The following is a 26,025-nucleotide window of genomic DNA, read 5'->3' on the forward strand; positions in this document are numbered from 1 at the left end:
TCGCTACATTTGCTAAATAACACTACAACAAGCTGTGTAGATGAAAATAAAAAGGTTTTGATTATTCCAGTGTTAGACTGATCAGCATTCCTCCTTTGTGCGCTGTGGGTTCACTCCACTGGCCACTCCAGGGAATCGCCTGGGTTGGATCAGTCAACTTAAAGAAGATTAACGGAGAGGAGGCGGGGTGGGGGGGATGCAGGGTTGCTCAATGAAGCACTGTTCGACGGCTTGCTCTGGTCTTGCTGCAGGCTTACGTTACCTCTTGTGGGGGGTAAATACGGTGGGAACATTCGCAGGCTGGTCATACCCATATTGACCCAGATGTTGGACTGGGGGGAGCGCGTGGCCGGCTGCTGGCGAAGGAAGAGGAGGTAGCGGGGGAAGAGTTCCAGCTCCGGCTGGCCTGTCTTGCTTTCCAAGATTACCTGCAGGGGTAGGCAAGGAATTTCAAAGCGCCATGAAACATCCTTGTACTAATAATCAACATAAAAACACAAGAGCTATGCAGTACACCTGAATATAAACCTATTTTCTGCGCTCTTAACTTTAATCTACACTTAAATCTGAAACCATGTGACTTCTACACAGCTGAAGTGGAGCACAATAAATGTATGTAATACTACTAAAGTAGAGAGAACATGCTTACTATCTGCATGTTGCTGAAGTTGAACAGATGACCTTATATACAATATAAAGCCTCCTGAGGAAACTGTTGTTGTGATTTGGAGCTACATAAATAAAACTGAATTTTGACAGCAGTTTGGTGACTCGTGGGAACGTCAGAGGGTGTTGCACTACAACACATCAGTGCTAATGACTGCCACAGTGGTGGTTCTCTGTGCATGCTTGGATAAAAGCGAGGGAGTACAAAAACACATATTTGCTGTATTTATTTTTATTGAATTTGTATAGAAAAGCAGCTACTTTTTCACTTCCACTTATCAGTTTTGCCTACACACTCTTTGTTTGGACGGCATGGATGACCTGCTCCAGCCCAGCAGCTGATTGATTATTCCCAGGTACTGCATCACAGTCAAAGTGAAGTTTAGTGGGTGAGTGGGTTTGCTGTGTTCACTCACCGGTCGCGGCAGGCTGAGGTTGGCACCATACCAGTGGTAGAGCGCCCGCCACACAGGCTCTGGCACCGTCTCAAAGTCTCTACGAGGCAGCAGCTGCAGGGAGCGTTTTAGCCTGCCGCCCTCCATAGTTAACGTGGGCGCCTGCACAGGACACAGGACACACATCAGCATTCGAATAAGGGCACAAAGACGCTGTTCTGTCTCTCTGAATTACACATAATAAAGAGAGACAGCACCCTGATGCTACACACAAGCAGAAATACTGCGATGATTACAGAAAGATAAGACAAAAGGAAAGAGAGGTACCATCTGGTCCCTCAGAGCCTTTGCCAGCAGAGGAGGAGCGACTCCTAAACAAACCCAAAAAGAATCCGGCGGATACGGTTTTGGTTTGTTTACACGTGCTAAAGATTGCAGACGCCCTCCTTGTCAAAAGCCAGGACCACATCTGTCTGTTAGACGCACAGCTTTGTAAAACATGATGCGTGAGCACCACCCAGAATGCAAATCAGGAGGGAGTGCAACGATCCTGGAATGAGCAGCTTCTCTGAGCTCGCGTGTCAAACATACGCTCCAGCTGAGCTGTGAACGTGATACGGGACGCGCGCTATGCCTGAAAAGCTGTAACCTTATTAGAGTCATACTGTAGTTAGTCCTTGCCTTCATGGGGTCAGTGGTGACCAGAGGCTGGTTGTCGATGGCTCCGGGTCTTTGTGCTGCCAGCTGGGAGGGGAGGTGGCCGTTGGCTCCAGAAAAACACTGATTGTTGTTGTCTGAGACATTGTGCTGACGTGCGAAACAGCTCTCTGTGGCTGAGGGAGCTACCTGTGGGCTCAGTGCTGCTGACAGAGAGGGAGCAGAACAAATACATAGTAAACAAAAATAACACCCAAGATCTTCATTTTGATCTACAATCCGTTTCTATAAAGAGATGTGCAGACTGACCAGTTTCCGTAGCCTCTGAGGCACTGGACACGGCATCAGGTGACCTCTCCTCGGTGGGGCTGACGTGGCCGGACGTGGCGGGTCCTCCCAGTCTTTCAGGGAGGGCAGGCTCGACGGTGGCCGTGGCCATTGGAGTTCTGAGTGAGCTCAGGATGGATGGCTGTTCCACCACGATGCCCTTATGCTCCTGAGGGGAAGACGACCCAATTGGCAAGATTGTTTACCGTGATAGCCGGAATAACGTTTTATCTTATTGGCTGATGGTCACTGCTTCTGTCCCAGTGAAGTTACAGAACAGTCTGATATACTGACTGGAAGGTGCGTGAATGGAAACAGAAACTGTTGCAGATGTTTTTAAGTGGGGGAAAATATAAATACATATACCACTGCTGAATCATAGACACCAAGACATATATAAATAATAACAGGACAGCTGTGACGCATGTCATTTAAGTTTTGGTGATCCACCAAGTAATGCCCTGTAGCTAAGCTTTGTAGTGATGTATGAAAGTGACTGAGAGGTGAAGGTGCACAAAACAGTGCACTCGACTTTAAAAGGCTCTGAATAAACAAATGTACAGAGTAATGAGATTTTGACCAGTTCCTGTTTCTGTGCAGAAGAGACGACCCACAGACTGTGAGCTGAATATTCGATCCTGCCCGTGCTGTTCACTGCAGAGCATCATGGGACGCTGCCTAACACATATGTTAACCACAGTGCTGTGGACTATTAGCAGCTATATTTAACTCTTTCCCCACAACAACGAGTTGTGACATCTTGGTATATATCAGAGGTGGTTTGACGACGATCAGAAAAGGTTCCAGAGATCAGACTAATTTCTAGCGCACGCTCAATCATTTTGCTCTGAAATATGCCAGAAACCTGCTCAGCTCGGAAACCAGTACCACGGGTTACCTCTAACAGACGTCTGAGGGGAAAGGAGCTAAATAAAGTGTTTTCAGGCTCTTGTTTTGTATGGAAGATGTAAGTGAAACTGCTCTTTTGGCCAAAGGAACTAAACTGGAAAAAAATCCTGTTAATACACTACTTACATATTTAACGTAGTCTTTCCACTGCTGCCACCACAGCATAGAGATGAGGAACCAGTTCTGGCCTTGCTGCAGCCCATGTCTGCTCTCCCTCTCTAACCAACCCCTACACACACACACACACGCACACACGCACACACACACACACACACACACACACACGCACACACACACACACACACGGGAGGAAAATCACAAATCCAATGAGGACCATCTAACGGACCTTTCAACCCAAACAATGATTTGACAGGTGGAGAGGACAGGTACGTACCTGATGATTTGCCCCTCCTCCTCAGGAGTAGCAGGCCTGAGCCCCAGGACTATGTGGCACACCTGAACCGAGATAAAGATTAAAATACACAAGGATAACGAATAAATACTCAACTTCAATGTGAACACGGTGTGAGTTTTAAAGTCGTAGCATCTGGGTGCTGACCTGAAAAAGCAGGTTCAGGAACTCGTTGGCCAAAGCGCTCTTCACACTCCAGATCTGGTAGTCCTCGAGGGTCAGGTGACCCAGCTGGTGGAGAGTGAAATAGAACCAAGGCGAACATAATCAGGCACGCAACTCTGGAAATAAACACTGCTGTGACACCTTTGAATAGCTGTGTGGTAAGATAAGGTGGTTGATGACTGCGAGGTTACTGTCAGTGTGCTGAGCAGCCAACACTCACACGGCTGCTACGCTGCGTGAAAAGTGTTTGCTTTTTCTGAATGAGAGCAATGATTTCGTTAAAGCTGCAGTCGCTTGAAAAACCTTAAAATATTAATCATGAATACTAATGAGCATTTATTTATTTAGAGGTTTTGCACAGGACCGTATACCAACGATGAGTGCATAACATGGAGCTGTCTTACCTTAGTTGTGTCGTGCATCTTTAGGATGTCTTCTACTATGTCTGACACACTACTCTGCAGCTCCTGCAACAGCGACACAATAGATCAGCATGCAGCACAAACACAGTAAGCACCTCATCTTAACCTCCTCCAGATCTGGAGCAGGGCATGAGCTCCTGGACAGTCTGACATGCAACCTGGCGACACTCGATGCTCTGATGTCTCAGAGTTGGATTTAGGTTGGGTGAGTATGGGAGCAGTGGACGGCATCACTTCGTTCATCCTTTGGTACCTGACTGTGTGTTTGCACCACGTGAGGCCGGGCGTCGTCGTGCACCAGTAAGAACCCACTACACCAGAGTAGAGTCTGACAGTGGGTCAGTGGAGTTCATTCTCATACCTGATGGCAGCCAGGGTGGAGTTGCCTAGCCCGTAGAGGTCTGTATGTCCCTCTGTGGATATGGCCCCCTACTAAACTGCTCATGCTGAACAAGGTTACAGGCAGCATATTGTTCTCCATGACTCATTCAGACCCTTTTACATCTGTCACATGTGCTCAGGGTGAACCTGCCCTCATCTGTGAGAAACAGAAGATGCCAGTGATGGACAGAGGTGGACCACTAGAGGACGTTGGGCTCTCAGGCCACCGTCATGAAGTCTGTTTCTGGTTGTTTGGTCAGAGACATTCACACCACTGCTGGAGGTCATTTCGTAGCTCTGGCAGTGCTCATCCTGTTCCTCCGTGCACAAAGGAGCAGATACTGGTCCTGCTGTTGGTTAAGGACCTTCTGGAGTCGTGTCCAGCTCTCCTAGAGTAACTGTCTGTCTCCTGGAATCTCCTTCATGTTCTTCAGACTGTGCTGAAGCAAACAGCAAACCTTCTGGCAATGGCAAAATACTGATGTGCCATCCTGGAGGAGTTGAACTACCTGTGCTACCTCTGCAGGGTCCAGGTATCGCCTAATGCTACCAGTAATAACCCTAGCCAAATGCAAAACTAGTGAAAAAACACACAAGGAGGGAGAAATATCACCTGTAAAACCAATCCTGATAGTGGAAACGTTCACAGACAAAGAGAACAAATTTACAGATTTACATCCTGTTTATGCTGAATGTGAATATTTGTATACTTCTTTTAAACAGATCAGAAAATATTTTGTTATCAGAAAAAGAATAACTTCTCTCACTCAACAGCTTGCTGCACAAAACCCTGAGCACTATAATTACGATGCCTGCGCCCTTTCACAGTTAAAAGAACAGACTGCCCAGAGCATATTTCGGTGTATGAGTCAGGTTCCAGTAGGCATAAATATGAAAGTTCAATGCTGAGTTCAACCATTGATCGCTAAGGAGGGTTGTGTGCGTGTCTGTGAGAGTGTGTGTTACTTACAGGGAGTAAGTCTGTCCGATTGTCCTTCCACACCTCCAGCAAGGCCACCACCATTTCATGAAGCTCATCTCGAGACAGAACCCCATCACGGTCCACATCAAACACTTTAAAGCAAACTGGAAGTGAAAGAGACCAAAAAGACGTTTATGATGTTTATGAAGCACCACGCTGATGCATCGTGCTGTTTGGTGAACGAGCAGGAAATCCAACACGCTGCCACTGCTGCCAGTGCAAATGTAATTTCAAGCACCAGTGGAAGTCCTGATGAGAACGGTCCATGACTGCACCGACCAATCAGGACTTTAAATGTCTTTTTTTTCCCTTAAACTCCAGATATCAGCTTCAAATGAGAAACGGTACGGGCTTGTTACGGGCAGCGGTGGGACTTATGTGGAGTGTCTGTGTGGATCTGAATCCACACTAAGCCTTACATTTCTGTCTCTCAGCTACAGGCCCCCTGCAGCATGCCGAGAGTCCACAAGAGATCTCTTTAAAGTCGATGTGATTGTCCCGATTTTCATCAAAGGCGTGAAACAAGCCTGAAAAACAAGATCAACAACACATCAGATTAGACACACTTAAAGCAGATCGTGTTCTCTGGTGAGGTCGTGAATTCAAAGCCTGCGCAAAATGAGAAAGCCTCATTTTTTCATCATTATTGCAAAGCTATGATATGAAACTGACCTGAGTAAATATCATCTTACCTTCACTCAGTGACGCATGAATAGGAGGAGAGACGAGAGGAATGAAAGTCTCCAAGTCAAAGCGGCCGGTTCTGGACTGAGCTTTCAGCAACCAGTAGCGCTTCTCCAAGTCTATGATGTCAGACTCCTCCACTGTAGGGACGCACACAGAGACGGGCACTCAGAGATTTGTCACTGAAGGATCGGACTGCAGGCAAATACTGCATGGTGACATTTACTTGTGCAGTTTCTCCACACTTTCCAAGAATTAGTAACAGCAAATCAGAAAGTTTTTATTAGACAGGTTTAAAGCCTGTTTGGATTTTCTACAGTCAACACATTCAACCCAGAGACTGCCAACAAGAAGAAGATAGCACATGTACATAAGTGAAAATGAGACAAATGCAGAACAAAATAAAACAAAAAACAAAAACTATATTTCTGGACTGGCTCCACAATCTCCAGGACGTCCACATGACCAGTGTGCTAACACAACCAGCTGGGATCTGTCCACCTTTCCTGTGGTGTTGGTGTTTTCTGCACAAGGTGTGCTGTGTGTTACAGAACAGCCAAGAAGTTTGTGCTCGAGAGCAAAACTGTCGTGTTCTGCTAGTCTGTCGCTGAGAACTCATTAACAGGTGTGTTAGTCTGCACACTGCTGCTCACAGTTCATTAAATCAGCATGCGAAATAAGCTAGCTAGTATCAGCTGATAACTTATCACTCCACCCCCTTTTGCTCAAGGTCACTTCAAAATGTCATGTTTGAAGCTCACAGAGCGGTCTGTGTTTTTATTTCAAACAACATTATCCTGGTTACAGTATAGCAACAAAATATGGAATATGCCACACGGCTACATTGTTACTGTCTACTATACCGACCCACAGAGCCAAACCGAATACTAGAAGACTAGAAAATGATTATAGTCATTATGTGGAACTTAAAATGGAACAACACAAAGAAAAAGTTGAATCACAAATACCGCAGATCTGAATTTGACCTGATTTCTGTAAATGACCAATCCAGCACCCTAGATTTGAGATACAATAGACAGATAAAAGCAAACTGTATTTTAGATTGTCCAGACTAAAGCCGTTTGCAACCTGCAGACCTGAACCTCTCTTTACATGTGAGAAAGCATTAGCATGTCTAATGCAGGCCGATCAGATGTTAATGCAGTCCAGTGTACATGAAAGCATCTGCTTTAATCGGCTCATTATCTTTTTCTTTACAGGATTTAAGCTTAATCGGATATTTTTACTTAAGATGTGTCAGCTAAAAACTTAAAAGCTTTTAAACTTCAAACCTCCTTCTTGCATCTTCATTACTGATGCACATTTTTCTCACATCATGCAGCTCTAACTAAATTTTTAAACATGGAGCTAGTGTTTTTTTATTAGAAAGCAATGCAATTGAACTGTATTACTGTACAAAACATGCAATGGAGAAAAATAACACTGTGTACTGAATCATAAATATGGTGCTTAAGGGCAAAGAGGAGCATGCGGTCCTGTGTTCATAAGTGATGCTGCTGACAGGTGAGGGAAGAACTTCTGTGGGAGTATGGAGGAGCAACATGACACGAGCACACACTCAGATACTTTATCGTACATCAGCAGAAGAAAGGATCTCCTGGGGAGAACCAGGCTGCCTCAGCAGAGCTCGGTCATTATCCTCCACTGAGAAACCACAGTTGGCTTCTTCTAGCAGCTCGTTTGGCCTTATGTTACTGTCTACTTTCATATCTTCTCCATGAGAACAGTCTAAAAGGATGAAGGTCGTTCTGTTTCCTTTCTGATTTCTGCTGGAAAATCCTAATTCTTTAATTGGTTTAAATAACTAATATAGAATGAAAGCATTGCAACTGCTGCAGACAAAACACTGAACACTAGTTCAGTATTTAAAGTGCTGCATGTGTGTGTGGCTCTGTGCTTTAAGCACGTTGGTCAGTGAGACTGAGAAAGCACCAATAAATTGGTAATATTTAGCCTATTTCATGCCAGGAATGAAAGCTGGCTAAAACGCTGACTATGTGAGTGTCACAACTCATCGATTGTAACAGAGCGTTTTGTTAATGTTTAAAAGACAGGTTAGGATGTTGTTCTTTCAGGTGTAGCCCAGGTGGCAATAAACCATCCGAAAGTAAGAAGAAATATAAAAATGTATTCAAACGTACCATCAGAAATTTAATACGAGTCCACAAGTACAAATTTAGGATCATATGAACTAATTATTGCTAATTAAGCAATTAAATTTGGTGACCACCTGAGGAGCAGAATAAAATGAGAGAGACACACACACACACACACACACACACACACACACTTCCATGAAGTGGGTTCAAATCTAAGTCGTTATCATCATCATCATCATCATCATCAGTAAACCCAGGGTAGGGTTATGTAATGACCGATGGGAGAATTTGACTCTGATACGGATCAGGCCGATATAGAACATGAAGCTCCGCCCGGAGTAACAAGCAGCCTCTTCCTTTAACTTTCTAATCTGCAGCTTAAGCTAACTGGATTCAGCAGCTACCCAGCTAGCCTGTGGCAGGTAGCCAAAACAATAATAGCTGTCAAACGCAGAAGTATGAATCAAACGGCCGGCACTTCCTGTTAGAAACTGGACTGTGGATTCTCGGTCAGGTCGGCTGAAAGCTTGTTTTTAGCAGCTACAGGTAACAAACAGGTTGCAGTGATGGGATGAAGCTGAAGCCCAGACTTCTCTCTGACTGAGAGAAGGTTTTTATAACTCTCTGTAGTAAAGACACAGACATCGCCACAGCTCGACAACCTTCCTTACTTCCTGGTTCAGACATTTAACTTAAAGTGAAAGGAAACAATACAAAACGAATGATTTGCACCAGGGATCTGTATGGACGGCATGGAGGAAATAATACAAGCCAGAAACATCACTGAAGGCTCTGATTCAGTCAAGAGGCAAAATGACGGTCTGACTGCCAATCTGTAAAACTCATGAGGATCACTTTGGATCCACTCCTGCACATCTCCCATCCATCATAGGGTCACTGCTACAAACACTGGTGTAGACTTGAAGATACACAAGAGCCATTCATTGCTGGATTTAACGTCTTTATAACGATGGTAATGAACGAACTTCAGTTTAGCAGTCTTCTCCTCTGACTGGCACTGCTGCTATGCTAAATCTATTCAGATGCTGGTACACATAAATCTACCAATGAAAAACAAATCCCAATACTTTTCATTTTAATAACAAAACTGATCAGATGATGGGCCGATTCAAAGGCCGTTACACTTCACGGTGCCCTGCAGGTCTGATACCCACCCAGAGGTGCTACTCTCTCCGAGTGGCAGCAGAGATACCATACCATTATCCAGGGAACATCCTTACACAGGTGTTGCCACAGCCAGCATGTAGCACAGCAAAACTTCACACATCAGCTGCTCACAGAAACTATGTCATCCTGCCTAAAAGGTTATTTCCAAGGATTTCTACTCAAATAACTCCAAGACAGCATCACAAGCTAGCAAGTTAGCAGCAGATTCACTGTGTTAAGCTCCGCCGTGAGTCCCGCTTTATGTTCTCGTTCTGGAAAGAGTGATGAACCAGGGCGGTGTCAGTCACTCTCTCTCTTCAACTCACAAACACAGATCAAGAGACGCAAAGGTAAGAGGATAAGCTGGATGCAGCCAGATTAAAGACAACCTCAGCTTCTCTGGACAACACAGGTCCTTTCAGCCCTCTGACCTTAACAGGCTAAATTTACTTCTTGGTCTTGTGAAAACACTAACCTACTGATGTCAGCTAACAACAGAACGTGCTTTTGTTTGACGTGCCAGCAATCACTGCTGTTCGTACGATCGCTCCATCGTTACTCTTACTGTAACTGTGAAATTTAAATGTGGAAAGCTGAGCTAAAAGCCACAAACCAATGTGACACACCCACATACACATGCATCTCTCACTGTGTTTGTGGAACAATGCTGATCTAAGGTATTATGAGGTCAGCGAATCATGTGGCATGAAAAGACAAGTTGGCTAAGAAATCGTTTTAGAATAAAGTTTACAAAATCACATTTCTGGCGACGTGTTGACCGAATAAGTGTACTGCTACATCACAGACTACGTCTTTTAAAAGACTTTTTGCAAGCATAGACACACTATCACCTGCTTATGTCGAGCTTAGTCAGCACGCACGCAAAGAAGTCCTCAACACAATAAAAGTAACATTTTTTTCTTCTTTTTTTGTCTTTAACTCTTTGTTGTAGAGTAGAAACTTGCTGTTTCTGAGTGATGTAATCATGTTTTTAGACACGCTGTACTGTAAATCAAACGCACTCGGTCTGGTCTGGTAATAAGGCGTTATATTTGCAAACCACAGTGTGTTTCTAAAGTTAACTGTAGGGTATGAAAATGTTTGATTATCAAACCTTTTTCAGTCAGCTCCTTCATTTTGCACAAGCAAAGCAAAGCTTCTCTCATCAGGACAATATCTTTAAGGACTCGTGTAATGTCCTGTGCTACACCCGCTGTACTACACTTACCACTGAGGCCTTGTGCATTGCAGAGTTTCTGCCAGTACAATGTGAGCCTGGTTTGCCAGACAGGTCAGAATTTACTGCATGTATATTTCATTCAATTCAATTTTTTTTTTTTCAAACAGCGAAAATTATGGCAGACATATTGTCTGTGATAAAAGACTCTTTACATTTCACCTCACAGGAAAGTTTGAGGGCGAGAGCCACATGTCAGCCTCAGATGATCACTTAGTAAAAACTGAGCTACTTTAACATCCTCAAAACCATCATGATGGAGGCAGAAACAGCAAATGTTTCACCACTGCACCATCCAACACAACCAGGCTACAAAACAGGAGATGGGACCAGCTGAATGTAAACAAATGACTCCACCGAGCATCGCTGGAGCGATCGCTGTAGCTCCACTCCACATGACAGGAAAGCTCACTGTGGATGGAAATTACTGATGCGGTTACACGGCGGTAAAGGACCAAGTAAGATCCCCGGTAGAAAACACTGGAACTCGTGAGAAGCTGCACAAAGTTACATTATTTTAGTTATTATGTAACTAGTGTAAACGAGTTATCTCATCATTTTACTTAACACTACCCAGGCTTCTGTTTGTACTTAACTTAGGCTGTGTCACTATAATGCTGCTGCGTGCAACTCGTTTCAACACATTCACACTTTGAATGAGGCAGCGTGTCATCAGTGACCAAAGCTGTAAAAGGAGGATGGAAAATGCCCTTCGTTCACTTAAATACTGACTTATAAAAGCTGCTGCCTACAAACTGTCAGCATCAATAAAACTTAAGGATTTTTTCCTTCTATATCATCAGAAATATCCTTATTGGGAATTTTCTTGAAGTACAATGAAATGCTACCTTCTGTTGCATAAGCTCAACCTTCATTACCAACATCCTTAACTGTCTGTAGGAGAACAAAAATAGCAGCAGTTTGCTAGGCAGGTTCTTTTAGTGACGTGCTAAAAATGCTGAATAATCATCCAGACTGAGCTGTGTTTTGTGTAATCATGTGATTCCAAACCAAAGTCCATCTAAAACAAGCCAGGTATCAAATGAACACCTGAGTGTCTCAAGTGTGAAGTAAACACATAACATTGCAAGCGCACTGCTGCAGGACGCTGTTTTAGGGGGTGGGTGATGCCTTACGGTGTGTGACGCCCGCTAGGGTCTGGTAGAAAGTGGGCGTGTCGCTGTCATCCGTCAGCGTGACACACACTCCTCCCGACAGTAGCCATCTGGACAAAGTGAAGGCTTCCTTGTCCTGCAGGAGCCAGTTCTTGAAGCGATCATAGTTGACCTTGTCTCCCTGCACAAACACAAAGGCAAAATGAATCTGCTGTCGCCAAAACACCCGATCGTCAGCCGTGTGGAAGCCTGAGTGTGCCGAGTCCATCCGCATCCTCCTAATGAGGAAAAGGTTTGACTGATAAATAATGATAGGCAAAGTGTTTTTAGGGTTTAGGCCTTTTAAATTTAAACTAACAAATTACACAAAGTCTGACGAATCTAATCATTCAGACGTGACGAGAAGCACCGACTTCCACTTCGTCTCTTTTTCCCCCCAACAGAAGTTTACTGACATTTTAAAGAAGACAGCTCATCAAAATGAGTGACAAGTGCTGGGGCAGGACTGCAGAAAGTAACCAAGGACGAGGGCGAAAACATAGATAAGGCAAATACACTTTGCTTCACCTCAAGGTGAAAGCTATATTCAGCTGACAGATGTCAGTTTCATGCTGCAAACATCAAACAGGGAACGACAGACATGCACGAGGCTCTAATATAAGAACCTGAGGAATGGAAACGATCCCCGATGAATGCAAATGTTAGACAGCGTGCACAAACTTATAGCTAGCTGCAGGAACGGCCTCGTCCACACTGGACTACCAGTGGCTGAGGCGGCAGCTAATGAAGCCATCCTCTCAAAAGTGATGCTTAAACATGTTATATGTCACAATGGCTTTGCTAGGCCTACATCTGAACTCTGTATGTGTGCTTCAGTCAGCGAGATGATTGGCACCAGACACACAAGCTGGTTAAACCACAGACATGAAAGAATTGTGTCGTAAAATGTTTTAAATCAGATTTTAGTCACGATTCTAACAACACATCCAAATAGAGCGCACTGTGGCTGCCGAGCTGCAAGGCCTCCCTCTAGAGGGACTTTAGTTAAACAATTATTTTGATATTTTAGTGATAAATAATGTTAACAGCTGCACATAAACTGTGTAACCACATTATGTACGTGTGTGGACGTTAGCCTACATGCAAAGAAGCCTGCCGGTGCTAGCACTGCTAATGACAGCTCATTGTGAAATCACTGAGTGATATTTATTGTGCTCCAAAAGGCTCCTAAATACACATGCGCTATTTTCAGTTGAACCTTACGCTTAGTTTGGTTACAGCAGCGGTCCCCAACCCGTCGCCACAGACCAGTTTATGTCCGACAATATTTTCACGGACCGGCCTTTAAGGTGTCGCAGATAAATACAACAAAATAAAACCAGCACCGGTACCAAAAAAAGAGAAGATTTATTCATAACACACGGGAAAAGACCCAGGGAAACAGAGTTAATGACAAAAACGATAAAAAAAATAACACTAAAAGCCGATAAAACCCCTGAAAACCACGAATTTCACACCCGAGCCTCAACTCTTGCAGCCCGGTACCAAACAGCTCACAGACCGGCCTGGGGGTTAAGGACCGCTGCTTTACAACACTTATTTGTTTCTCCTGCACACAAACAATATCCTGACTCTGTTTAACCCATAAATAAGCATCTAAACAAATGAGACAATCAGCCTTGGACATGGATTTGATTTCAGAAGGGAAAATGTAATTGCAGTAGGATAATAATGGTCATAAACATACTGGATCCAATAATGAACAATCATCAGGGTAAAATGCAACACCTGAGTATTATATTAGTGTGAAGGGGACTTGATTGTGTTGTGTTTCTAGAGATGTTTGCATGCTATAAAGGAGGTGGCAGAGGGGATGTTTGTATGCTTTCAGGTGGTATTTTAATAACTAGCACAATAGTAACAACGGCTCTTTTATAAGCATGTGACCGACACCTCTGCAACGATCAAACGCTCCACGATGGAAGCTGAGGAGTCATTAGTCTGCAGCTCACTTGGAATCAAGTGCACGAGTTAACAGATTAATGCTGTGCAGTCTTTGCAGCGTTTGCTCACCTCGCCAAAGAACTCCTTCAGGGAGGCCGGGACTTCTCCATCCAGGACCTGCAGAACTGCTTCTATATCTTCCCTGGCAGCATATCCACCCAGATCACTGGCAAACAGGCTGAAGAGGTCTGTGCACACAAACACACACGAAGAAGAAAGCTCAGCTTTATCACAGGAACGCAGGCCTCCAGCACGCAGCAGCAATGAGCTGACAGAAGTCGCAATGTCAATAATGTCCTGATGGATTTGAATGCCTGCAACATGTGAGATACAACTAGCAGAATGAGCCTGAGGAAGAAGAGACGAACCAAAAGCATGAAAAACAAAAAGAAATGAAACGTTTCAATCACTGTAGCTGAGACTGTGGTCTCAAAACAGTCACTCCTTCAGCTTGTAGCCTATCCTTCAAAGAAATCAATGAGATATCTCACACAGAATATGACGTGTTACGAGTTCCCGGCCCATGTGTGCTTGGACAGTGTAAGGTGAGCCAGCTTTTCTGAAACTGTATATGTTTAAATAGCTTCATATTCTGCTGTGAGGGGATGGGTGAGTACAATCTAAAACTGATGTTTTACAGTAAAACAGAACCACTCACCAGCTTTCATCAGTCCACTGACAAGTTCAGGATAAATCTAGCAATAACATTTCAATGTTTTGTTCCCAGATTAAATTCAAGTGTTTCGCTGCAGTTCTGACTTCGCTGACTCACTTATTCATAGTTTTCAGTCACGTGAGCGACTCGCCACCGTGGCGGGCAAAACATCACTCCATCATGACGGTCAGTAGTGGACGGTCAGTAGTGGACGGTCAGTAGCACTGCAAGACTAAAGTTTTGTTTTTGTTTTGTTTTTTTATCTCAAGCCAAGACTATGTGGATCATCTCTTCATGGACGGGAGACAAAGAGATGATTTTTGGGGACTTGTGATCCGTATTTATTCAAATCCCTGAAAGTTAAACTGCTCCGTGTCAGTGACGTCCACGTGCATCTTGTAGAGAACTGCTCACCTCACACCGCTGCCAGGATGAAAGCTGGACGGGTAAATAACACCACCGTGTGGGAGGCGAAGAACAACAAACTGTTCACTGTTAAAGCAAAGATAAGTGCTACAGCTAGCTTAAACAAAGTACCACATGTAAATCTAACATTTGGTTGACTTGGACATTTACAGTCGGGCCAGGAAGTATTAGGAGTATTGATTTGTCACGTGTCAGAGTATTTGTCCAATGTCGGGTAAACCATTCCTACAGTTTCAATGAGCCGCCACTGACAGCCTGGTTGCCGTGGAGAATGATTTGGCCTGTAAGGCGGGGTTGGCGTAGGTGTTCACAGGTTGGTGCCATACGCCACGCCCTTCTGGAAGCTGTAATAAATGCTGATTTCTGGATCCGAGAGCCAAAATGCCAGATTGGTGCTGTGCTAAGTTCAATCTGAAGACATTTAGAGGACAGCTGGAGGGCAAAGGACCACAGTACTGTTCTGTCTTCCAGGTGGACGTGTCCCAGTAGCTCTGATGTGAAAACTATGAATACTGTATATTTTCTCTTTGATCACAGTGTATGTGTATATGCATGTACCCCACCTCCTCCTTAACGAGTGGGTCAACGAATGTCATCACACATACAGTAATTAGTAACATTTAAAAGCTTAGCTTTATTAAAAAGCCCCAAATCTGTTTCCTGTGTATTATGTTAATTTCATCATTTGTTTGCTTTTGTCACGTTCAACATATGTTGCCTGTACATAACCTGACAGATGCCAACATTCGTATCCAGGATGGATTTTGTTCCAAGTAACCACTTAACATGGAACAAAGAATGAAGACAGATATTAAAAAGTACTAAACCACAGGTTAAAATGAGTGATTGCAGAATTATTGACCCAGGAGACTTGTTTCTTAAAGTTTAGAGACATAAAAAATGATAGTGGGGAAAAAAATAGCTGTGGAACGAGTCGTCTCATTATTTGTTTTATTAGCTTCTGATGACCTCAAAGAAAATCTACATAACTGTTCATCTTTCAGTATGAAAGCAAACATCCAAGACAGCACTGGACAAGGCTTAGGATAACTGTCCGAGTCAAAGCCCAGAGGGAAATTATACCAAGTAATCGTGGAACAAATCCACATGACTGTATGTCAGGAGTCTGTCAGGCCTTTACACGGCTGAGATACTGAGAAGTGTTAACAAGGGTCAGCTGCTAATTAGTTCTTCACATTTTTAAACAGTATCTTCAAAACACGAGGCCTGTGAAGACCTGTGCCAGAGCGAACCTCAGAAACAGCAACAGCTAGCATTTAGTTCAGCTAAAGCTAACTGTACATGGAAACGAACCAGCCTGATGTTACCGATTCCAACTCACTATGAAAAGAGTTCGAGTGAATACACTTAAAGGTATATATGACAGGAAATACAGCATCTGGATGTTTAACCATGACACCCCGTCTACATGCAAAGGGGGTTAGTTTTAGCAATTTAAAAATGCTTTAACAAATATTTTCATAGTAGGTAACGATTTAATAAATTACTTTAATGACAGTAAGTATGTTTATCCAATTGTGACGGTAGCCATGGCAACCCCTGATCGCTCCTCGACTACAACTAAACTTCATTAGCTTAAAGCTTACATTATATCTCATAAAAAACAATTTTTAAAACTACTTTTATTCCGGTTTAAAAAAGAAAAAGAAAAAAGCGAGACGAGAGAGAGGGAAATGAAATCAACATCTCATGGCCTAAATAGATACTTCCCACCGGCTCACGTAGAGTAACTTACACTTTGCCTTCTCCTCATCACGTCCTCTGGTCAGAAGTACCAAACCCACGATCAGATTGTTAAAGTGCAGCCCTTTGGCAGAGCCTCCAAACGAGGTGTAGATCACCTAAAACACACACATAATCATAACGTTAAACATGAGCTGCTCACACTGATGCCACATGATCGAGACGTCAGCCCATCCAATCAGCACAGTGACAAAGATAAGCTGCCAATGTGTGAGTGAGCAAAGAACAGTTTTGACCGACAATTAAAAAAAACCAAAACCATCTGAAGTTTGCCATTCAAAAATATAACAAACGTAACGTTTAACATGACACCTTGGATGCAGTAATGTTGGTGACATGATCCTGGAATACTGCAAGACCATCTCCTACAGGACGATGTCATTAAAAGGAAAGCTACCTGTTTCAGTTCAGTTTCTCCAGAAGTCGCGTCCTGGACTAGTTTCTGTGGAACTGTGAGAGAAAATCACCCAAAACAAAAATACAGAAATGTGCTCCTCATCTTTAAAACTAAATCCATATCAGCTCATGTTACAGAGGCGCTGCTGTCATTAAGCTAAAGGACACGCTGATGGCTTGCATAACATGACTCTGCTGATGAAGCATGTCCATGCCAGCAGTTCACACAGAGTACAGAAGCTTTATTTGTGGCTTTTAAAAAACGGAAGTCAGACTGTGTCATACGATGCAAATTTCTAAATCCAACGCTCCACTTTCACCGTCATGTGCCGCCCCTTCATCATCATGTGAATTTACTATTTTAGCCGTGCTTCAAACACACTGTTGCTTAACCATCTTCTTCATTTAAACCTGCATTTATTTATTTATATTAAAAAGTTACAGAAACTAAAAATACTGATGCATTCACTGATACATGTATAAACGGTAAGTAAGGTTTTTATTCACTGCCATCCTTCTGACTGCCAAAAAACCTGGAACTAGTATTTATTGAATACACACACACACAAAAATCTCAGTGGCTTTGTGGAGAGAAACGTGATCAATGTCAGTAAATGCACATTTGCGGGAAAACAAAATTAAAGGGGAAGTCCACCGATCTACATACAAAAGGTCAACCGTCACAGAAAGCACATGTCACCTGTGAACAGAGAGGCAGCGTGTCTTTAGTGGTTCTCAGGAACATTGGTCAAGTCATAATTCTGACGATGTGACGAGTCCACGTCACGAACAACGACAAACTGGAGTTTGAAAATGTGTTCAAGTTGGACAAAGAGTACAGCTGATGAAAACACACAGGCCAGAGTGTTTTTGGAGCTTGACTCAAACTATGAAACGGAGAATTCGTGTCCACGAAGCTCGGAGCCAAGTTTAGTCGTCAGGTTGCAGAGTAAACCTCTACAAGAACATTAGTTTTTTAATTCTTTTTAAAGCCGTAAATATTGTAGAAAAAAATGTCTTACAAAAAATTATTTTGTTACTGTTACTCTTTAAATATCACTACACGCATATAGTTTCATACATCAAACTGACTGTGGAGTCCCCAGAGACTCTGGGGAAGTCCTCGACGCAGCCAACTAAAACACACTTCTTAACTCGTCTGTCTCTCCTCCCACTCCCACCTCCCAAACAGTGATCGGCTCAAACCTTGTTGTTATATTACATGTGGAAGGTGTAATGGTATTTGTGTTCATCCTGAAGCATTTGGTATGACACATTCAGTTCACTATGAGACGTTCTTGCTACAGCACACTGTGAGCAACAATAACTCCTTGTACTTATACATTAACTATCAGGAGTTGATTTATCTGCATATGTTTACCTAAGGAACAAAATACAAGTTAATAACTGTTCATCCTACTGAGATAACACTGAGTGAAAACAAACAAAAAACAAAACATCAAGCCAACGTGTGATTCCAATTTTATCCAGTACATAAAACCTCTGGATACTTGACCACGAATGATCGTCAGCACCATCATTATACACTTATGATAAAACATAAGATAGACGTCTGAGCACTGAACAGTGTCTGTTCCTCAACTGACTGATTGGGTCGGGCTTTCTATGAACTACCAGACTGTGCAGTAGCCACGGCTATATTTGAAGACACCAGCAGCAACCTTACATCTGGACTGCTGTCACCGCAGTAACTGCTGCCATGGTGACAAAGGAGAAGGAGGGAGATGACACGTGCTGTAGTGAAGACATGCAAGCAGTGTGTTTAAGAAGCAGCAGATGGGGTGGGGGGTGCACGATGACTAACACTGGCCTCACTAATGCACTGTGGAGACGAGGTAGGTGTTGTTATTGTATGCTCAAGGACCTGGCAGAGCAGCGAGCCTTAACTGAATCATGCCTTTTTTTGTTTGCCATTGTAGTGTTTTCCATAATGCAAAATACAAATGTACAGCGTATGCATAGCAGATATGCACAATCCAGCTCGCCACAACACGTAGTTACATTTTTATGAAGCCAGTGAAGCTACAGAAGAAAGAAGTGGGACAGCACAGAGGAAAGCCCACGTACGTTTGGACTGGGATAACCATTTGTTGTCATCTCGCAAACTAAGACTGGGACTGATGGACAGCAGGGGACATATGCTCTGGAATAATTAGTCAGAGCAGCATGATTGATATAATGTGAGGGAAATACATTCCTATTACACAAGCAAACTGATTTTAAATGATTGTGAACTTGTGCCCACACAATGTGCATGAAACAGCACAAACAAAAACACAAGAAGAAAAAATTAACAGCCTGTTTTGAATTATTTCAGAGAACCATTATCAGTAGTTCATGTTGGGAACATCATTGCACTGTAAAGATGAAATACATACAGAGCAAGGACAACAAACGTGAATCAAAACCTCGTTTTTCTTTTTTCTTAGTTACCTAAACAATCATGTGCAGAGTGGCAAGGTTAGGCCTGTTTGAGCAAAGCAGACAAAACTAAAGAAACCCTGCTGTCACAATATTAGGATGCTCCTATGTGTCTGACTGGACTCTAACTCCGTTAATTACCCTAAACAATGAAGCAGGATCTGTAATTTGGGCCAGAAATACCAAAGACCCATATTTGCACACACGCTATTCAAAAACCTAACATTGGTGTAAGAAAGAAATACAAAAAAAAAAAAAAAAAATCTTCATTCAACTTTCATGTAATCCAAATAAAACTAAATTCTGGAGTTTCCAGATGGATTATTTTTGTTTAATATAAACACATTTTTTTCAGGCCCACCTCTACCCATCATTTCAAGATGTATTTCCCTGGAGGAGTTTTATAATTCAGGTTATTTTAAATGAACAGCCCAACATTTACCAATTTAAAATGTTTCATACAAAAAGCCCATACACCAAAATAATTAAAAGGAATGAACAAAGGAATTAGTAGCTCATTTCAAGTGCAAGATCAAGTTGCTGTCAACACAAAGCGATCAGCAGCCCAATAAAAACCAAACCAAACCCTAATTAATTAATTAAATATCCATCCATCTGTATAAATGAGTGATTTGTACATATTAGCGCTATTTCTTACATTTGTAAACTCTGTAACATATTGTATTATTTAAATAGTTTAGTCTGTTACTCTCTTGTGAGTTACAGTTAACTGTAACCCACAGAATTCCATTAGGGATTAATAAAGCATTCTGATTCTGACCTCTCTATATCTATATCTATATCTATAGAGAGAAAGATAAACTGCTTCAGTCATTCTACGATGACTATTACACTCTGAGTCTTTACATTTCATTTCAGTCTATATTCCTCCAGAGTATTTTTAAATCTGTCAACTTCACCAGAAGAAGAAGAAGAACAGGTTTCAAATGTGTAACATGAGAATGACAAGTCGTAAAAAGTGACAGGAGGAAGCTCTGTCAGATGGGGATGTGTGAGGGAAACTGCAGTTAGACTATATTATACATACATAGTCATACTGTTGCATATACACCAGCTGTATATATCAAGTCTAGGTCTGTGTTGATTACTTTAATGATTCAGTTACTTCAAAGAAAAACACTCTCCTCTGTATCTGTAGGAAGAGTCTCCTTTAAGCAGCTATAAATAAACTGGAAACAACGTTGCCATTCTATATTTATTCCCCTGCAGAACTTTGGCTGTTCTTCAGCCTCTAACATCAGACTGATGATTTTCAACAGGAAACACAGAGCTATAAAATGGTAATGATACCTTTTTATTGGATCAATAAGTCTTTTAGTGGAATGCAAGACTGAGCCTAATGTGAGGTGAAATGGCCCCTCACTAAACCTAAAATCTCTTTTTTCAAGCTTGTACTTACAAATAAATCCTTCATACAAAGCTCATTGGTCAGGGAGTACACTGCTAAGGCACAACCAAACTGATTTTGTTGGCTTCCTGGAAACTGCCGCCACCGTTACCCACTCAGAATATGCGGTGTGACATCATTGTGGCTTACCTCTGCGACTTTAGGGGGAACTCCATCTCCCAGCACTTCCCTGTAGAAACACTGCTGGGTCATGTAATAGGAGAGGCCGCTGGTTCTTTTAAAGGCATCTTTCAGCCGCTTCAGTTCCACATCAGTGACTACAGAGAGAGACAAACAGAGATGGGATTACATCAACAGAGACAGAGAGCTGATTGCAGTTGTTTGCGAAGTCATGCTACAAGTCTGCAAGAGAAAAAAAGAATCTAAGAAAGATAAACAGTGAAGAAACATTTTTATTGGCTATAACAGTTTAAAAACTGTATTAGGAAGGTCTAGATGGTCCTGATATACAGCTTTAATGTTTTTAAATGTCATTGTTTGAAGCTCTAAGAACTAGAAGCCAGATTTCTTTCACCGTCACTTCACTAGGACTGCAGCACTATTGTTGGCAGCACACAGCAACACAGAAAGAATCACTTCCATCCAATTAGAGTAAACAGAGGAAACGCTTTTAATGCAACGGTTAAAATGATCTTCTAACAGAAGTGCCTGAAAAAGAAGTTACACGGTGTCATGTCGTTAATCCATAGATTAACTCTGGAACAGTTGGTAAAAATGACAAAGCTGCTTACACATGTAGTAGTAACTGTGGCGCTGTAGCGAACAATGTCACCAACTACACACAGCGGTGACAGCAAACTGCTGACTAATGGCTGAAAAGGATCCTGTTTACAGCTTCAATGACCACACTGTAGCTAAATGATCAAGAAGATACCAGTAGGTGCCGCTCAGCTGACAGGTGAGGGGTCAGCGTGCAGTAAAACTGAATAATTAACTGTTGACTTATCAGCTTTCAGCAGCCAATCACATTTCAAACAGGGATAAGCTGCAGTAAGTTAGCAAATACAAATGTAGGTACATTAGTTAGAAATTGAGGGCACTTTAAAGACTCCATATGAAAAGCTTGGGACAGAACGATAGTGCTGGGGTTGGAGCCACAGCAGCATGACAGAACTACTCGACTGGTATTGACAAATGTCTGATTAGAATGGATGACTGGTCGACCTGTTTCAGGATTGGATGTTGCTCGTCAGAAGGTATCAGATTAAATGATCCAAGTGTAACTTTGATGTTTTCTGAATCAACGATAAACTAGAACAGTGTTTCCTGTTGTAGTCTTAAGAGACTACAAATAATGTCTTGATGCATTCTCAATCATCCAGGAAAGTAAATCTCCAAAAGGTGAATCTGTTCATCTGGACATAGCATCCAGATGAACAGATTCAACTTTTGGAGAACTACAAATAATGGACGTCCTGAAATTTGACCTTGTCTGCATTAAAGTGTGGCTTTAAAGAAAGGCAAAATACAACTTTAGTAATTTCAGTATGCTCATTTTCTACACTGCTTATGTAATTGGAAATATACAAATTTTATTTGTCACATACACAGTACAACATATAGTGAACATGCAGTGAAATGCTTGTGTCCTGAACTGTGGACAGGCCGCAGACGTAGCCGCGCCACTCCAGGGCTTGTTTCTAGCATGGGGGGTCTAGCCAGGACCCTTACTGGATACCGCAGGGCTCGCAAAATCGCTAGCCCGACGTCCCGGGGCTAGCGATTTTTCCAGTCGGGCTACCAAAATCTATCTCAGCCCTGCCCGTCGGGCTATCATAGGAAGGGAAAATATATGTCAATGCTTTTGCATTCTTTCGCAAATGTAGCTGAGTAAGTATGTTATTGGCATCGATGAGCCACTGTCATTATGTGACATATTGAAATCGCGTTTGAATTTGTGCTTGTTTTTTGCTTTCACTTTGCGATCACGCGAACGGTGTGTAGAGAGCGGCAGCACTGATTGGTGAGTGACGATTAATTGCGCACCAATTCCTCTGACATCGTCTTATCACTCATTAGCTACTATTCAAACGTGACAAGTGAAATCTCCCACAGCAAGCTTAAACATGTGAGAGGTTGATTGCGCAGAGAATCGCTGACCGTTATGTGAGTGCGTGTGTAAAAGCAGCAGGATTTACGCTGGAATTTTAGTTCTGCTGAGCCAAATAAGACAGGTCAGGGTGAAGAAGGGGCAGCCAAATAAAAGCCGACCACAAAACGGAAAAGTTATGACAAATCAGACTATGAGGCAAAAAGAAAGCTCAGCTTTATGGTTTCATGGACAAAAGAATTTCTGTGGCTGGAATATGACGAGCTAAATAACATGATGTTCTGCCAGGTGTGTCGTGAGTTTCATTTCATTTGAGTCGCCAAGCGCCTTTGTAACTGGGACCAGTAATTTTAAGAAAGACCCCATCAGAACCCATGAGAAATGCAAGAAATGCATTATTGCTCAGTCTGCAATATCTTTCCCAGAACAAACAGCAATTGCAAAAAACATACTAAAAATAAACCAAGCACAAGAAGAAGTCCTGAAAAATCTTTCAAAAGCGTACTATGTTGCAAAGAGTGAACTACCATTGGCCAAATTTAGCAGTCTTTGCAAACTTCAAAAAGCAAATGTCCTCGATCTTGGTTCCCCTTACCTCTTACCCTTGACTTCAGTGGAAATTTCAGATTCAGGATCTGACACAGACTGATTCATGTTCTACACAGTTCTTACAGGTTCATAGAAATTTCTGTTCAATGAGAACCAAATATTTGAGTTGATGACTGTGATTTTTATACAGTTGTTGTGATTTGTATTTTAACAACTTTCTGATTAATTTTTGTTTCCGTTACAATATTATACTTTAATGTATAATATTGTAACGGAAACAAAACATTAAAAAATTGCTCTCTTTTTTATTCGGGCTACTTAAATTTATTTTGGGCTACCAAAAACTGAAGAGGGCCTGCCCGAAGGGCTACCAGAGATTTTGAAATTTTGCGAGCCTTGTACCGGGTGGAAATCGAACTTGCGACCCCGCTCCGGAGGTGTGTAGTCTTACCACTACACTATCCAGCTGCCATCACTGCAATTACACCACTTGTGGCTACTTGTATTTATATGCCTCCGCCAATCAGATAGGTTGCAGGTTAGTGTTAACGATGACATAATTAACATAACAGTTATTGGACTATTCTTGACCTTTAAATGTTCATTGACATATCCGCTAAAATTTTGAGAAATTTCCCAGAGAAGCTTATGAGATGTTGATGAGGATGGGATGGAGAGCACTACCAACCAAATCTCCATCTTTATCGAGGTATTTTTAAGTCTGATTGGAGAATATGTTTCCTTAATGCAAGATGTTGTTCATATGATAACAAAGAAACACTGTCACTGGAGATGGTGGAGACCAAAATAGAGCTTAAAAACAGATTCATGTGGTCAAAGTCAAAGCTAACCATGTGTGATAGATATGCAAACATGCACATCCGTCAAAGCCAGTGATATCTGCACATCATTTGTAACATGTGATGATTCGACTTTTTAGTGCACTTAAGGCAAATGTAAAAAATCTCAGTCTTTCTTTCACACCGTTACTTGATTACGTCAATACTACCACGCCATCTCTGTCAACACTCACATTGTTGATGCTGTCTAACCAGCTCCACTTTGACAACTGCTCTTTAATACATATGTAATATTTCCTGTCACAGCTTCAATTTAATCAGTTCAATTTAACCCTTTCACAGCACAAGGTCAAAGCAAGAAGCACATATGGCATTTTTGTTTGCGTCTTACGGAAAACTACTCATACTGAGTTCCATCAACAACTCTCTTAAAAGCTGTTATTCCACCTGTATGGAAACTTTTCTTTATAAGCATCTCTGAACCACACTTGGGTTTCTGATATCACCTATTTCGACAGAGCCAGTAGGGGCAGTAGTGCTCATGGGGTTTCAGGTTTTACCTTAAAGCCTACCCAGATGGACCGCGCACACGTGCAAACGCTCAAATACACACACTCTCACCGCGATGTTAGCCAGCAACATTCAGGCATTAACTAATTCTCCTAAAACAAAGTAATAAATGACAGCAAATATGAAAAACATTACAGTGGGAACCTGCTGTCTTTATGGAGCAACATCTGCTTTTGAGCAGTAAACTTTATTACCAACAAAAAATTTAAGAGGAGAATCATTAAAAGAGAATCGCTTTTTCCTGGATACGTTGGTGTTAGGGTGCAACAGCTAATTCAAGTAACAGTGGATTACTGTGCCTTAAACGAAAAACCAGAGTCTGTGCACGCAGGCTAACAACATCCAAGGAGACTCTGAGAGCACACCTTCCACCGGGAACAATGCCCTAAAGAAAGTAACCCAGATCACCACTAAGTTTTAAAAGGTCCCTTTTCTGACCCTGCTCCACCTCTCCACTAAGTTTACTGAAATGCAGCCAGTTACTTTTACTGTAATCTTGCTGACAGGCAGACAATCAGTAAAACTGGACCACTCATACCTCTGACTTCTCTGTAGCAAGTAACCAAGAATCACTGGACAAAAACCTTTATTTGAAAAAATAAAAAAATCAGTTTAACAACAAAACAGACTTCAAACCTCATTAACAGGAAGTGATGGTGCGCACGCACACACTATGCATATACCTTGGTTAGCCCAGTAACCTTTTTCATCTCCACAGACGCAGTTTCACTCTGACTACTGTCAAAAAGACAAAGCCTTCAAACAAACGGCCTCAGCTGGATTCAACTTTTACTAAGAATGCACAATTTGTGTTTACGGGCTGTGCTAATGAAGTGACGCAAATAAATTACAGCAAATGCCTTTCAACAGTAACAGCAGGATGCTGGTGTTTGACTGAACTGACATAACAGGTATGATGAGGGAGCTGGTGTCTCTTCAGATAATTTAAGTAAGTAAGAGTTGTATATATGATAAGATCAGCTGACGGGCAGGGTGCGACTCCACCTTCATTCTTCACATTTATTTCCACATAAACAGAAAAACTGAACCATACAAAACCTAAAAAAAAGAATTTAGTCCAGACAAATTTATAGATATAGGCTCAGCGAGTCTGAAAAATGTTAAAGGCCACACTGCTACAGAGGCTCTTCTCCTGCCTGAGAGGACGAGAACATCGTTAGAGTGGTGTCTCCACGCAGCATGAAGGTTCCTGGCACAAACCCCAGCCGGGGTTTTTAAATTGGCTACGATGTGGTTAAAGCCTACAGAATAAAGTGCTGTACAAATGTACAGTAAGCCTA

General features: G+C 42.3%; 1 protein-coding gene across 4 annotated transcripts in view; it reads right to left on the minus strand.

Moving 5' to 3' along the window:
* usp32 (ubiquitin specific peptidase 32) overlaps positions 1–26,025 on the minus strand; it is a 61,879-nt gene that overhangs the window by 19,178 nt on the left and 16,676 nt on the right. For 2 of the 4 annotated variants that reach the window (XM_013276544.3, XM_005474434.4), the window contains exons 2-16: positions 20,885–21,012; positions 16,481–16,586; positions 13,713–13,831; positions 11,661–11,820; positions 6,009–6,140; positions 5,736–5,843; positions 5,305–5,420; positions 3,936–3,998; positions 3,514–3,597; positions 3,349–3,410; positions 3,081–3,183; positions 2,028–2,214; positions 1,743–1,924; positions 1,083–1,223; positions 311–428 (exon numbers count right to left, since the gene is read on the minus strand). In XM_013276544.3, the coding sequence (XP_013131998.1) occupies positions 311–428; positions 1,083–1,223; positions 1,743–1,924; positions 2,028–2,214; positions 3,081–3,183; positions 3,349–3,410; positions 3,514–3,597; positions 3,936–3,998; positions 5,305–5,420; positions 5,736–5,843; positions 6,009–6,140; positions 11,661–11,820; positions 13,713–13,831; positions 16,481–16,586; positions 20,885–21,012 (1,809 nt within the window). Of the gene's footprint in view, positions 1–262; positions 429–1,082; positions 1,224–1,742; positions 1,925–2,027; positions 2,215–3,080; positions 3,184–3,348; positions 3,411–3,513; positions 3,598–3,935; positions 3,999–5,304; positions 5,421–5,735; positions 5,844–6,008; positions 6,141–11,660; positions 11,821–13,712; positions 13,832–16,480; positions 16,587–20,884; positions 21,013–26,025 lie in introns of all 4 variants that reach the window. The other 2 variants (XM_013276542.3, XM_013276543.3) reach the window with 2 other exon arrangements.

The sequence above is a fragment of the Oreochromis niloticus genome, linkage group LG14, assembly GCF_001858045.2.
Source record: "Oreochromis niloticus isolate F11D_XX linkage group LG14, O_niloticus_UMD_NMBU, whole genome shotgun sequence".
Taxonomy (NCBI): domain Eukaryota; kingdom Metazoa; phylum Chordata; class Actinopteri; order Cichliformes; family Cichlidae; genus Oreochromis; species Oreochromis niloticus.